The sequence below is a fragment of the Uloborus diversus genome, chromosome 5 (assembly GCF_026930045.1).
Source record: "Uloborus diversus isolate 005 chromosome 5, Udiv.v.3.1, whole genome shotgun sequence".
NCBI classification, from domain to species: domain Eukaryota; kingdom Metazoa; phylum Arthropoda; class Arachnida; order Araneae; family Uloboridae; genus Uloborus; species Uloborus diversus.
In genome coordinates this window covers 157732645-157748651 of record NC_072735.1, presented here as the reverse complement: position 1 = coordinate 157748651, position 16007 = coordinate 157732645, and the positions used below count along the sequence as shown (strand labels likewise).

At 33.7% G+C, this 16007-nt stretch overlaps 1 protein-coding gene across 1 annotated transcript in view; it reads right to left on the bottom strand.

The window, feature by feature from the left end:
- LOC129223217 (tight junction protein ZO-1-like) overlaps nt 1-16007 on the bottom strand; it is a 619137-nt gene that overhangs the window by 14113 nt on the left and 589017 nt on the right. Inside the window, exons 21-25 of the mRNA XM_054857781.1 lie at nt 7749-7997; nt 7568-7597; nt 6804-6867; nt 6524-6676; nt 3445-3531 (exon numbers count right to left, since the gene is read on the bottom strand). Coding sequence (XP_054713756.1) covers nt 3445-3531; nt 6524-6676; nt 6804-6867; nt 7568-7597; nt 7749-7997 — 583 coding nt within the window. The remainder of the gene's footprint in view (nt 1-3444; nt 3532-6523; nt 6677-6803; nt 6868-7567; nt 7598-7748; nt 7998-16007) is intronic.

Below are 16007 nucleotides of genomic sequence, written 5' to 3'. Positions count from 1 at the left end.
CCTAAATTGGAATAAAAAAAGAATTATTCATTGGATTGTTTTCGAACTGGTCTGCAAACCTTCTCAGGACTTAAAGGAACAAACTGAAAATTTCAGCGAAATCGGCCAGGTAGTTCTCGAGTTTTGCGAGTTCAAACACACAGATGCTTTTTGGAGACTTCATTTTATACTATGTAGAGATTTTGAATTAACTGTGGCTGTATAAACAAAGTTCAACAATAGGAGGACAGTTTTAGGACAAAGAAAATGGTACATAAGTTCATTCACAATGCACATTCTTCTGAGATATAATATCTGATTAATATTATAAAAAGTTTTATATTAAAAATTAGTCAAATATTAAATTATGAATGAGCATTTTGAACAACAAAATATTACTTTTGAGCAGTATTTTAGCATAAAATGCACAAATTGCAATTCAGAGTAAAATAAGAAGTAGAGACAGCTGAAAAGTACATGTCAATTGCATTAAAGCACATCATTTGATTTTGGGAACACATAGAAAATAATGTTACTTATGTTCTCTCTTTTTTTCTAAAGAAAAATAAATATTTCTTGTATTTTGTCCAAGAGTAAAAGCTCAAATTTAGGCAAAAATGCATTAATTTATTATTCGTTTGTTTGAGTACATGAACTTTGTTTCTGGAGATACTAAGTGCATTTTCTTTTCCTTTCACTAAATCTATTTAAGTGGTTCGTAAACTGCAAATTTTTTTCATTAAACAAAAATTTTTTGTAAAAGAAAGGATTACATGTTAGGCGCAAGTATAATAGGGGGGGGGGGTATGACCCCCCCCCTAAATTTAGCCTAAAGTTCTATTTTGGGGACTAATGTTTCAAGACATCTTCACCCTAGACTATTTGGGCCCAAAAATTGCACTTTGACTCCTACACCTCCTTTCTGATAATGACTCCCTCTAAAACCAGAAGCTGGTACATAGTACAAATTTCCGATAATACAGTGGTGGACAAAATTATAGACTCAATTTTTTTTCTTTTGTTTCAATTATAACATGACTCTGTTTAAATTATTTTCATTGAAGTTAAGATGAATAGTTGAAGAAGTAGTTCTAAAATTAGTACATCTTATCAATTAAATTTTAAAAAATACTGAAATTAGAAAATTTGCAAATTTAATATTTTATCGTTACGTGAAACCTGGACAAAAGTATAAACTCAAAGGTAAAAAATCCAGGATTTCGAGAAAGTTTCGTTCGAAAATGTTAATTTAACGCCATAGAATAAATAAATGTTGCCATCAATGATTGCTAAAAGTTCTGTTTTTGGAAATTACTGAGAAACATATAAATGCACTGCTGGACAAAATTATAAACTCACTAACTTTTTTTTTTCTTTTTCATTTTTTCAATCATAATTTAACTCAGTTAATCACTTTAGTAAAACAAAATCATAGATTTAAGAAAATGTAATTTTGCTACTAACATGGATAAATTGAAAAAAAAAAAAAAAAAAAAAAAACATTTGAAATGTTTTAAAAATTAACACTGCAAAAAAATCTAGCCATCAGTGTGAATTACTAACTTTTAAAAACGAGTTGGGCCACCATTTTTCTGAATAACCTCGAATATGCGGCTGGGCATAGAGTTCACAAGAGTTTCCAACAGTTGCAGTGGCATATGGTTCCATGCTGAAAGTATTGCCCTTTTTAATTCCTCTGTGGTTTGGTACTGGTGCCCATCATGATAAACATTGCGAACCATGGTCCCCCAAAGATTTTCAATCGGATTAAGATCCGGACTGCGAGCTGGCCATTTGATAACTCTGATACCCCAGCGCTTGAACCATTCTTTTGTACTTTTCGCTCTGTGTACACTTGCGTTATCCTGCTGAAATAACCAGTTACCTCTAGGAATCAGATGAGCAAAAGATAAGAGATGATCCTCCAGTATTAATTGGTAATCTTCAGCGTTCTGTCTTCCATTAAGAAACGCCAATCCTGCTTTACCATGCTGAGAGAAACTAGTCCAAACCATTACAGAACTTCCACCAAAGTTTCGGCTAAATATGTGTAGTTCTTTTTTGCTAATGTCATGCCAATAGTATCTTAAGCCATCTGAATCATCCAAGTTGAATTTTTTTTTCATCGGACCAAAAAATTGAATTCCATATTTTTTTCCAAGACACATGTCTCTGTGCAAACTGAAATCTTTCAGTAATAATTCCGAACCTCCAGTTTTGGCTGTGTTTTCATTTTTCTCCACTTCATATTCTGAGCTTGTTGTAGAACTCTTCTAACTGTCCAAGAGCTAACCTTGAGTTTTAAAGTCTTTAGAATTTTGCTGGAAGAAGCTCCAGTGTTTGATGCTGTGCGTAAAATATATCTTCGATCTCTCTCAGTTAGTTTCGAATGCCTCCCCGTCCTTTTTCTTTTTCCATAACTTGGGGGATCCTTCAGTACATTTTTTACTGCCCATTGGGAGCATTTAACTGAATAGGCAATTTGGCGCTGGGTTTTACAAGCATCTCTGTAGGCCACAATTTTTCCTACTTGTTGCTCTGTAAGTTTTAAACTTTGAGGCATATCAAAACTCAATGAATACCAAAGCACGAAGAACTAAACCACTCGACAGAATAAAAAAAACTTGCAGTAAAAAAAGCTCAAATCATTCTGAACATGAAAATAGATAAAAAGTTTTACTTGAAAAATAAAGAAAAATTAAACTGAGGAGAAAATATCGTCTGAAATGAAAATAACTGTTTATTATTATTTTTTTTTATTCAGTGGCATTTTTTAGTTTGACATAATTATATAGAAAATAAGCAGTAGCTAATGACAAGAATTTTTTTATTTTATTCTTCAGAAAAGAAGTTGATGATGAGAAAATCCAAAACTTAGAATATAATACACAAGAGCCCTTAAAGTTTATTTAGATATTAAAGTTGAGCATTTAAATTGCATTATTTGATCTATTAAATAAAAAATAAAATTAAACTGGGTTAAATTATGATTGAAAAAATGAAAAAGGTCTTGAGTTTATAATTTTGTCCAGCAGTGCATTTAAATGTTTCTCATTAATTTTCAAAAACAAAATATTTAACAATCACTGATGGCAACATTTATACATTCTATAGCTTAAAATCAACGTTTTTAAAGAAAATTTTATTATAATCTTGGATTTTTTACTTTTGAGTTTTTACTTTTGTCCAGGTTTCACGTAATGCTAAAATTACGTAATGATATTAATTTTTCAAATTCTCTAATTTCATTAACTTTTCAATTTAACTGATGAGTTGCACTACTTTTAGAACTATTCTTTTAACCATTCATCTTTACTTTAGTGAAAAAAAAGGTAAATTGAGTTAAGCTATAATTAAACCAAAATAAAAAAAATTGAGTTTATAATTATGTCTACCACTGTATATGTGTAAAAACTTTATGTAATATTGTCAAATAAAATTGTAGTATAGACAAAGATAAATTACCATGCTCATAATGTCTGGCAGGTTTATTTGTTCTGTCAACTTGAGGAGGTAGTGGATTCATATGATGAGGTCTTGTTTCATACATTTCTGTAAAACACAAATAAATTAGGGTCATTAAAAAAGCAAACAGTGAAACAAAACTTTTTTCAGAGCAATTAAATGGGTATTTCTTGCCCACAAAAAAGTTACTGCTTTGAAACATAAACACTACATAATTTCATCATTTTCATGTGTATGAATTAAATTGGATCACTGTTTTAACAATGCTCTTCTTAACAAGTCTTAATTTAATGATGATTTTTTGCTGTTCTAGTTTTATACACTGCAGAAAATTCCTATATGAGCACAACATTATTTGTATTTATCAATGATTTTCTTAACAATTAACGACAAAAAATGCTTACATGTTTTAGAAGAAATATTAGGGAGTGATCGACTACTTAGCTTTGCATTAACACATCATAAAAAATTCCTTCTATGTTTTTAAGAAAATACCAAAGTTTGTATCATCAAGACTCTTGTGAATGACTGGGTAAAATGTGTGGATCAAAAATTAGGAAAAAAAAAGAAAAGGCTACCCTTTTTAATGAACTTTAGACAGGCTATTTAGAGGTTCATACAACCTATATATTTAAAAAAAAAAACGATTAGCAAAGGAGTTGTAGCCTTTAAATCTGAGATTCATTCACAATGTGAAAGCTTCTTACAGAATACCTATACTAATTCAATATCATTAAAACATATGTTATTGACAAGAAGAGAGAAGGCGATTAGAACATTTACAACATTATGAGCCTTGCCCTTGACATCGATACAAGGGAAAACATAGTACCTGGATGATGTAAATTTTATCACAGAACTGATTGCAATCTGAACAAAAGAAAAAGTCTGATTCATGCTTGGGGTATTGAATAATAGTATTAAAAAATGTCCCTACATTAAAATATATGTATTGCGAGTACAAAAGCATGAAGAGTGTTTATCAGTTGGTTTTTTCCAAAAATGCTGTTTAAGGAAACACTCTACTTAGAAACGATTTTTTGTAGTCCCTTGAAAGTCAAACAGAGAAACAACTGTAGATCACGACTTTATTATTTGGGAAGCTAAAGGCTTAGTTCATATAAAATATAACTCTACTAAAAGGAAAAATATTCATTTTACTATATTTCAGACCAAGCAACAACTGCTCATTCTACATTGAAAATTTGAATACAGTCAAACCTCATTATCGCGACACCCGGATTTCACGACACTCCGGATGTCACGTCACTTTTTCTAAGTCCCGAACTTATGGCGTATTATTTTAATATTAAGTGGCTCCGGATTTAACGACAGTTTTTTTAGTGCAACTCCGGTTACGACGACACTTCAAGCTGCGCAGACTGGATCAAATATTTCTTTGCAACTGGAAAATTTTCAGTAAAATAATGAAAACACCTGGAAATGTTTGTTGTAGGAACTTGGGATTCTGACAAGAGATTTGACCAGGCATGACAACACCTCAAGAATGGCGGGGGTCGGGTAGATAAGTTCTGAAAGGTACAGGTTTCAGATTTTGACAAGATGAGGAATAATAGAAAGGAATTCAAAGCAGGTGGATTGTAATACTGAACTAGGGAAACAGCAGAAGAAGAGAAAGACCATAGCTACCTAAAGCTGTAGGTGGTCACTACAAGCTTCTCCCATGAGAGAAAAAGAGTTAAGAGCTCCTCATTAGATCGAAAAGGGACACACAACTCTAAAGTGGATAAAAGAATTACAAAGGGTTTTTTCATATTCGAAAGGTGGGACTTAGCCGTCAAAATCTAATCAAATTGCAGGCAAAAGTGGAGAGTCTTGAATTGTTTTCTTTCTTGCTGGTAATTTCGTGGAAAGGAGGAGTTTTAAAAATGTTATTCAAAAGTTTAGCAAACACTTATTGGAAAGTATTTTAGAATTGGAGAAAGAAAAAAAAGAGTGAAGTGTTTTTTTTTTTTTCAAATAATTTTTGTTATATCTACCAATAATTCAAATTTGCATTAGTTTAATCTAATTAAAAACATATACATACATAAAGGTTATTAATTTCTTCATTAAATCTAATTTTGTTTGTTAACTTATGTTTAATTACGAATTTTTAAACTATTCCGGTTATGACGTCGCTCCGGCTATGACGACACTTTTTTGACAGTCCCAAAAGAGTCGTGATAACAAGGTTCGACTGTATTATTCAAAGCAAGAGTTAAGTATTTCGGAAAAAGTAACACAAGAACTTTTTCTGCTGGCTACTCTATTTATTATTTGTTGAGGTAATAATAGTAATTTTAAGCTTTGAACGTGAGACTTTTCAACTCATAATCTGGTTTAAATTAGAATTCATTATTACTTCTTTTGAAATATTTCCTAAAGTCACTTTCTGTCAATTTAAATAATTTTCTTCAATGCAAAGAGAAATATGCATTTCAAAAATATGCTACATTTTTAAAATTGGTCACATGGGGAAAAAAAAGCAAAAAATGTTCATTTGCTTTTGATTTTTTGTAACTGAAATCCTCATTTATATATAATAGCCAATGAGTGAGTAACGAGCACGTTTCAACAATGAAACTCCCGCCACGGCATGATAAGTTGGTTATATGTTTTGGTAATGTTTAACATGCAGGGAAAGGCTTTATCGTGACAAGGCTGAACTCGATCCGGCAACTTAACTGTTTTACTGGTAAGACTGTCATTGATTTTCTAGTTTTTATAATAATGGGGGAAATTCTTGCCAGCTCTCTATTATATTACTTTAATATTGTCTGACAAATTTAAAAAAAAAAAAAAAAACAGATAAGCACACATATACTAGTTAACACATGTTAATTGGAACTTACTTTTTGTTAGAAAAAATAATTCAAATCTTTATTTCTATTCAAGCTTTCCTAACAATGCTTTTTTGAAGGAATTTGGTTGAGCAATGCAGTTTTAAACTGCAAAATCTTGTTAGGTTTATTGAATTATTAAAGATCAGATATTGTTTCATAGATCAGATTCAATAACTAAGAAGGTAAATTTACCACAACCTAAAGTTGGGAGCAAAGATATAAACTTATCTCACCCTTTAATTCACCACTTATTTGCTTCACCATTTTTTCACTGGGTGTCAGTGTAGCATAAGGATCAATTTTGGAACGTTGTTGTGGCGTAAAAGTGCTACATCCATTTGTCTTTGATGAATTCAGAATATAATCTTCCGTCTGCACTGGCAATACTGAATTTGATAAACATTTATTAGAATGTAATATATAATTGTGGCTTCAATGCAATGAAAATGTAAATATGAGCAAATTTACCACTGTAAAGGTAAACAATAGAAATGTACTTAAAAGAAAAAATACCTCTAGCTGGTAAAGTCATCATATCGTTCACATTGAATACTGACTGTAACGGTATGGCAGTTTCCTAAGCATAAAAAAACAATAGAATAAGCTTCTTGACTTTGTAACAATTCCATATTAACAATTTAGTGATATATGTTATATTACCAGAGTTAAAATTATTTTGGAAAATAACATTGACCCATTTGTAAAAGTTAAAGATCACTAGTTGTTTTCTAGTTAAATGTGTAACACCTTAAACAACATCCTCAAAATATAGCAAACTAATTGTCTTTTGACTCTGCTAAGCTTAGTAATTTTGCTAACATAGACAAAAATATGAAAAACTTTATTTGAGTAAATTTTATTTTAACCTACTAGGAGCTTGACTCGACAACCAACATTCACCATCTACATTGAGTGACAGATGGTTTTAATGCGTTTACCCCTGGATGTCTTATATCCAATATTACCAGTATTAACCTGGTAGACATTCACAACCCAGAGGAGATAAGGTTAAAGGTACACTCACAGGTTTTGATAGTATAGATAACAGGACACACAATTGTCCAATTAAAGTAAGACGAAATAAATTATTACAAAATTTATCAATTTTGACAAAAACTTGCCAAGTTAAGTTCAGTTGCCACTTTACACAATGCATGTGAAATTGAAAAAAATGCCAACTCTAAACCCAGTTACAAGCACAATCAAGTTACTCAAAAATATTTGTTTGATTTTCAGAATAAAATATGATTAGAATCATGCATAGAAGTCTCACTTACCCTGCGAAAGATGTAGTAAGGATAGGGTAGCTGGGAAAGAGAGAAAAGAACTTTTGAAATTTTTGTAGTCGAAGAAGAATGTGAAGATACCAAAATCCCATCAAAAGAAATAAACAGAACAATAGAAAATTCAAAAACATTATTGAAACATTTGAGAATAAACAAGTTAATACACACCCACCTGTCCATTTCTACCTAAACTATAAGCAGGATACTGATTTAAATTTTTTGCATCAGCTAACTCTTCTGCGGCTGTAATGCTAGGATCACTGGAAGACTTGACCAACCTCCTCTCGTTGTATGAAACCGATTCCCTCAGGGTTGCCGAACGGGAATCGATGGAAATGTCAAGGTCGCTCTCTGGAGATGAGGCGTAAGTTAATCGTGAGGACATTGGAAACAGGAAATCGTCTGTTATGGGCTCATCAGGCTGCAAATGAAAATTAAAATGGTAAATACAGTACTTAATGTCATGGCAGTTTGTGTTATCAATTGTTTACTGTAGTCAAAACACCTTGGTCCCAACTTTCTCAACTTATTTGTATGTTAAAACTATCACCTTTGTGATCATTATATCGTTTAAAATTATCACACATACACAGGTTTAAAACTTGTTCTTTCCCCTACCAAATGGCTTAGAATTAGAGAAAAATTTGTTCAGCGGTGGATACATACTGTTTTTTGGGGGGGGTTGGGGGGAGTGTCATGGTGAAGTATGACTCCCCCCTTACACTATGAACAAACCTAGTTTTAGGTACGAAAAATTTCTGAAGCTGCTTGGGTGTCAATAAAACCAAACAGGCCAGGAATAAAGCACCCAATAAGGCACAAACGTTCTTAATTAATTTTATCAGCACAGGGTTCATACTCTATTTGGATGAAAAAATTCCATGACTTTTCCAAGACTTTTTCATGATTTCATAAAAATTTTCATGACCTTGTTACATGAAGAGAATAGTACAATTTAATACCAAGCCTGCCAATTTTTTTGGAAATGAACATCAGCAAAACTTTTACGTGAATACCACTACCTCATTGAAGCACTTACTTGCGATTAAAAATATCAGTTTTCACCAAAAAAACCAAGCCATTCTTATTTGTCTTCATCACATAAATGTAAGTAAAAATACAGTGAATGGAATATAATGGTGTTTAATGCCTATTTTTTTTTTTTTTTTTTTGTAAACAGACAGAATGAAAATGAATGGGACAAAGGTTGAATGACTCATTAATAAGTTTCAATAAATTTGCTTCAAAAGTTTCCTTTTAGTATCAAAAATGCATTTAATCATCTATATAACTTAACAGTATTTTGGTTCTTTAAAGTAAAGCCAGATTCTGTAGTAAATAAATGTTTCTAAGCCAGATATTTATTTTTAAAAAACATTCAGTAGTGAATAAATCTTCTCATTTAAATTTACATTTTTTTTTTGCACATATTCAAATTCATACTAATTAACAGGTTTAAAAATTCTAGAACATAGTGTTTGATTCCTGACAATGAGTTTTGCGGGCCGTATGTTGGGCACTACTGTTTTAGAATATTAAAATTCTCCTATTTATGTATGCTGTCGCCTGACTAAAGATCTTTATTTTCTAAAACCTTCAACAAATTAAGCTAAACTCTGATAAATTTAACAATAAAGCTTTTACGAGTGATGGAAACGAACTTGGATGCAATCGAATAGCATTTTTGAGTGGGCGTGGCAAAATCAACATTGTGCAAGTTCGCGACTACAGAATAAAAAATGTAAGAAGTGTTGAAAATAATAGTAAATTCAAAATGAGTGATGTGCAAGCAATAAAATTACATTGCAAAAAAAGACGAGTGGCTGCAACAGAAGTGGATGCAATGAAATTTCAAAATTCAGATTTGTTTTTGGGATCGTTCAATTTTCCAGTTTTAATAGTTTCATGTGCAATACTGTTAAATCACTCAAGATTTTTAATGCTCTTTTAGATACGGTTACTTTCTCTTTGCCCAGGACATTTTTCCATGACCTTAAAAAAATTTTCATGACTTTGAATGAAAATTTAAATTTTCCATGACTTTTCCAGGTCTGAAATTTGCTTTTTTTTTTCCATGACTTTCCAGGATTTCCATGACCCGTACGAACCCTGTCAGCAATGAAAAGAAGCAATGTTTCAAGCATTTACTTTTGAAAGAATTAATGAATTGAAAATATTACTAAAGTCCCTTTTATTTTATGCATAAAGTGTTTGAACACAATGTGGACGGATAATATTGTTGATGGTTTAGGGTCAGTAGCAGTATTCTCTTTAGCATAATTATATGATAAAAGTTAGCTAAAAGGAAGGGTAATTTATCAGTACATTCCCCCAATTAATTCATTAACAGATTATTCATTACTTATTAACTTGTATCTATTCTGTTTCATTCCATCTCAAAAGTGTTTTAAAAAATGGGAATCCAGCAAAAGTTGCAAAACTTGCACCCCGTGATTGGTCAAGAAAACTACCAACAATTTTTAATGAGCTCCTTTAGAAATATTTCAGACAATAAAAAAAAACATCAACCAATATTCGACGATATTTTTATTTTGGAAATTCTGTACCCTTTTTAGGAAATACATAGCACATAGACAGAAGGTGAGGTTTTTAGATGTTTATTTTAAAACTGAATGTACGGCCTAAATTAGTAAATTTATATTATTTCCTGATTTGCTTATTGTTACAAAATCATTGCGCTCCAAAGTGATCACATTAAACGGAGACTACTATACAATTTTTAATTTTTGTATCTTGATAAAGGCTGAAGAATAGTGAGCAGGTGCTGAAAAAAATTCAGATTTTGAAGCTGCTACCTTTTGAATGATTCAAACTAGTTTGTACTTAGCCTTAATTTCTTTTCTTCATACCTTTTAATTATGCTCACTTTTAGGAAACAGTACAATATACGAGGGATGTTTTTAAAGTAAGTACCGTTTTGAAATAAAAAAAGAACGAGTACAGATAGAGCAAAGAAATTTATTGTACAAAAATCTACCACACTTACGCTGTTTTTCGACATTGCTCCTGTGATTTTCCAAGCAATTGTCATGTCGTGGTACAAGTTTTTGTATACCAATTTGCAGAAAGTTGCCACCTGTGTAGTGAACCATGAAGACTGTAGTGTATATGCTTTGGTTGTGGGTTCATGTTAGGGTGCTCAACAAACAATCTCATTATGGATACATCACTATTTATTCTTACTATGTACACTAGGCAAAAACACACATTCTATTTACAAATCCATCCACGCTCTGCTACACTCCTCTAATCTCGTTCACCCCGAGTCCCCGTTCTAGTCTCGAACGCAGTTCTATCAGAGATCGGGAAACTCCGATATCCTCGAAAGCAGACACCACATCCCTCCCCACTTATTTAGAGATCTAATCTCTGGGGAGTCTTGCGGATTCGTGTAGATCTCCTCAGTTCAGGTTGGTGTGAGTCCAAGTTCTGATTCACCGGTGGTGTTGGGATTGTGTTTCTGGACACCACTAACGTTCCAGGTCTAGCAGGTGTAGTCGGCGAAACTTCAGTTTCTTTACTAAAGTCATTGACCACAGACCGCGGTTCTGGATTCACATCCTTCGAAGTAGCTGCTACATACGGTTCATAAATCACTGGAGAAGACTGTACCTCACTCCCTACTGCTCTCATTTGGTCAATATGACGGCGTATCAATGTTCCTTGCACATCGATAGTGTAATGCAGCACACCGTCCTTGTTGATCACTGTGCCAATTTTCCATCGGCGATTTGCCGATCGGTAATCACGAATAGCGACTCTGTCCCCTATCTCAAAACTTCTGTCCTTGAAATGATATGAATCCTTTCGGATACGATCTTCAACTCTTTGCTTTAGATTGGGACGAACTAGATCAATCCTAGTTCTAATTTCTCTCTTTAGGAAAAGCATGGCTGGACTTTGCAAGGTTGTCAAATTAGGTGCTTTCCTATAATTCATTAGGAATGTGCTGAGTTTTTGATTAATGTTTCCAGGATGACTCTGCATGGCTCTTAGAGCTTGTTTAACAGTATAAACGTACCGCTCAGCTTGCCCGTTACTTGAAGGCTTAAATGGCGCGCACGTCCTGTGCTTAATTCCATTGCTCCTCGCAAATATTTCAAATTCGCTAGATGTGAATTGAGGACCATTGTCACTCACCATAGCGACAGGCAGGCCGTATCTGGAAAAACAGTCTCTAAGGCATTCAATTGTTTTGAAAGAGTTTGCTGACTTCAAGGGAAAGACCTCTAGCCATTTCGAATGTGCGTCTACTATTATAAAGAACATTCGTTCAAAAATAGGGCCAGCAAAATCCACATGAATGCGCTCCCATGGAGCACTCGGATATTCCCAATGATGAACCTTTGCCTTTACTGGGTCTGATTTAAATTTAATACAATCGGGACAGTTTTTTGTGACGTTTTCAATATCGTCATCTATTCCCTTCCAAAAGACATAGGATCTAGCGATGGCCTTCATTTTAACGATTCCTAAATGGCCTTGATGTAATTCATCGAGAATCTTAGATCTGAACTTCTTTGGAATAACTACCCTCTGTCCATTTAGAATACAGTCATCTTGTAAGGTATATTCGGCTTCCCTACCTTCTAGACTTTCACCCAATTTTAATTTCGAAAGAAGAGTACTTAATTCTTCATCCGCACGCGTTTCTTTAGCTATCTCTTTTGCGGTGATTGGTAACATTTCTATTTGAGTGAGTTGGAAGATGTCTACATCATCTTTAATTTTCAAATCTTCGGACTTAAGAGGTAGACGCGAAAGACAGTCGGCATTACCGTGTTCTTTCGTGTTTCTATACTTTATATCGAACTGATATGCCTGTAATATCAGCGCATAATGCAACAGTCGAGTAGCTGTGAGGATAGGAAGTCCACTTTTTGAATTGAATATTGCCACCAAGGGCTTATGGTCTGTCACCAAGGTGAACCGTCTTCCTTTTAGATAAAGATAAAACTTTTTGACTGCCCAAACTATTGAGAGAGCTTCCTTGTCAATCTGGGCATATTTCTGCTCCGTGGCAGTAAGTGTCCTCGATGCGAACGCTATTGGCCTTTCAGTTCCATCGGACAAAACATGGGAGAGCACCGCTCCAAGACCCACAGGAGAGGCATCCGTAGCCAGAGTTAACGGTAAGGTGGGATCATAATGCATTAATATTCTATTTGAACATATTACCTGTTTAATTTTATCAAAAGCATTTTGGCAATTTTTCGACCAATTCCATTTGACCTCCTTTTTTGTCAAGTTGTTTAAGGGATAAGCCAATGTTGCCAAATTTGGACAAAATTTACCATAAAAATTAACCAAGCCCAAAAAACTCTTAACGTCTTGGACGTTTTTTGGAGTTGGGGCGTTCGTAATTGCCAAAATTTTTTCATCGGTTTTATGCAGTCCTTGGGCATCAATTTTGTGGCCAAGGAATTTAATTTCATCTTGAAAAAAACTTGCTTTTAGCTAAGTTCAATTTTAAACCGTGTTGTTTGCATTTCTTAAAGAATGTTTCCAATGCTTTTAAATGTGACTGGTCATCCGAACCAGTTACTCTAGCATCGTCCATGAATATTTTTATCCCCTCAATACCAAGAAATAATCCCTCAACATAACGTTGCCAAATGGCAGGGGCCGAATTTAGCCCATACATCAACCGTTTGCAAACGTATAACCCCTTATGGGTATTTAGGGTTAATAAATGTTGGCTCTCCGGATGCACCCTCATCTGCAAATATGCATGGCTAAAATCCAGTTTCGAGAAATGTTTACCCCCATTAAGACATGTAAATATTTCTTCCAGTTTTGGCAAAGGGTGTTGTGGTACTTCCAAATTAGGGTTAAGTGTTACAGAGTAGTCGGCGCAAAGCCTAATGGAACCATCTGTTTTAACAATGGGTACAACTGGTGTTGCCCATTCTGAAGTATCAACCTTTTCAATGATACCCTCCTTCTCAAGCCGATCGATTTCCGATTCAACTCTATTTTTTTAACGCGAAAGGTACGGGTCTTGACCTACAAAATATAGGTTGAGTATTAGGTTTTAAATTCAGGCTTTACCTCATGATTATTTATTTCACCTAATTTGCCGTCAAAAATTTCCTTATACTCTTCCAGCAATTTTTTTAAACTCAATTCGTTAGAAGTTTTTAACGTTTTAATGGCACTCCAATCAAGATTGATTTTATACAGCCATTCCCGGCCGAAAATTGTATCCAAATTTTCCTTCACAATGTATAAATTCAAATCCGATTTTTGGCTTTGGTATTCCACTTTGACTGTGACGTAACCTAAAGGTACTAGTTTATCACCTCTATATGTTTTAAACACTAAATTTGTGGGCTGAATCTCTTTATTTGAAATTTTTCTAAATTCCTTAATGCACATTACAGAAACTGTTCCTCCCGTGTCAAGTTCCATGTTAACAGTTTTGTTCTCAATTTTAACTTGAACCATTATTGGCGGTCCTTTTCGGTTCTACCTCACTTAACACATTATTTTTAGAACTAAATCCATAAATAGGAACTATATTTTGTAACTCAGGATCAACATTTGCATCTACTTTTTTCTGCTGAACCTGCCGATTTTTCTTTGCCGCGAAACACGCCTTTGCAATGTGTCCGATTTTTCTGCAAAAAAGGCATTCACTAGACGAAAATCTACAATTATTTTTATTGTGATCCGTCCCCAGGCAACGCGAGCAAGTTTCATTTTTGTTTTTTATTATTTTTAGCTACAAAGTTTTGTTTCTGCGTTTTAAACCCTTTTTTCCTAGTTTTAAGTACTTTCATTTCTGCGGATGTCCCAATAATCTCATTTGCACCCTTAACAGCTTTTTCCATTGACAAGGCTATTTTTAATGTTTTCTCTAAATCTATATCATCTTCCTGAAATAATCGATCTAAGATGTTACGATCTCGTAGACCGCTAACGAAAACATCTCTTAACATCGTGTTTAACATATTTTCCTTATAGTCACACGGAATTGCTAACGAGCGTAATTGAGCAATGTAATTACTTATTGATTCCCCTTCCTGTTGTTTTCTATTAATAAACATATGCCGACTAGGTATTATTAAAGCTTTTGGATTCAAATGATCTTTAAGAACCTGTTTAAGTTCAGCAAAATTTTTATCCGAAGGATTATCCGGAGAGAGCAAATTTTTTAACAAATTATACAATCTCGCATTCAAGGTAGAAATCAGAACTTTCCCACGTTTTGCCTCTGGAACATTTTGAATGTCCAAAAAAGCTTCAAACCGTTCTATGAACGAATCAAAATTTTTCAGTGTTTTCATCGAATTTCTCAAATGACACTGATATTCTATCTTGTTTGTGGTCTGATTTCTCTTGCAATGCAGCCATCAAAGCTTCATTTTGCTTGATGAGTTGTTCTACAAGCTTCTCCATCCTTTTAGAATAAAAATTAAATAAGCTTTACCTTGAGCCGACTTCGGGAAATCCCCTAATCCACACTTTCGGTTTTGCTTTACCGTTACGCACTTGCACTAAAAGCTGTGAAAAAACTGCTATCCCATCCTCGTCGCCAGCTGTAGTGTATATGCTTTGGTTGTGGGTTCATGTTAGGGTGCTCAACAAACAATCTCATTATGGATACATCACTATTTATTCTTACTATGTACACTAGGCAAAAACACACATTCTATTTACAAATCCATCCCACGCTCTGCTACACTCCTCTAATCTCGTTCACCCCGAGTCCCCGTTCTAGTCTCGAACGCAGTTCTATCAGAGATCGGGAAACTCCGATATCCTCGAAAGCAGACACCACAAAGACTCTTACAGGGCTTTGGCTGGGACATTTTTGAACATTTTCCGGACTGCCCTGAACCTCGCATGCAGCAACTTTCATTTGTTTTGGCAACAAAAGTCTTCCTTTGGCGGTCGGTGGCACAGAAGCAATGATAATATGCTCAGAGCACAAGTTATCCCATGGTTGACTACACAGGCACCAACTTTCTATGATCATACAAAAACGTGTACCGCGCTATGACAAATGCTTGGAAAATCACAGAGGCAATGTGGAAAAATAGCATATAGCTGGTAGATTTTTTTGTACAATAAATTTCTTTGCTCTATCTATACTTGTTTTTTTTTTTTTTAATTTCAAAACGGTACTTACTTTAAAAACATTCCTCCTACTACAAGTAATAAACTGAAAAAAATTAATGAGTACAATGAAATGGGAGAAAATGAATCTCATGGTACAAAAATTACTGAATCAGAGTTTAGTTTAAAATGCTCTTAATGTAATATTCCTTGCTGCATCAACAGGATTGATTTTCAACGGTGAATTATTAATTAGACAAAAATCAACAACTTTTTTTCCGAATATATTTTTGTTAGCATCACTCATACAAACTATTTATTTCTTTTTGTTTGCAATTACCAATTAATG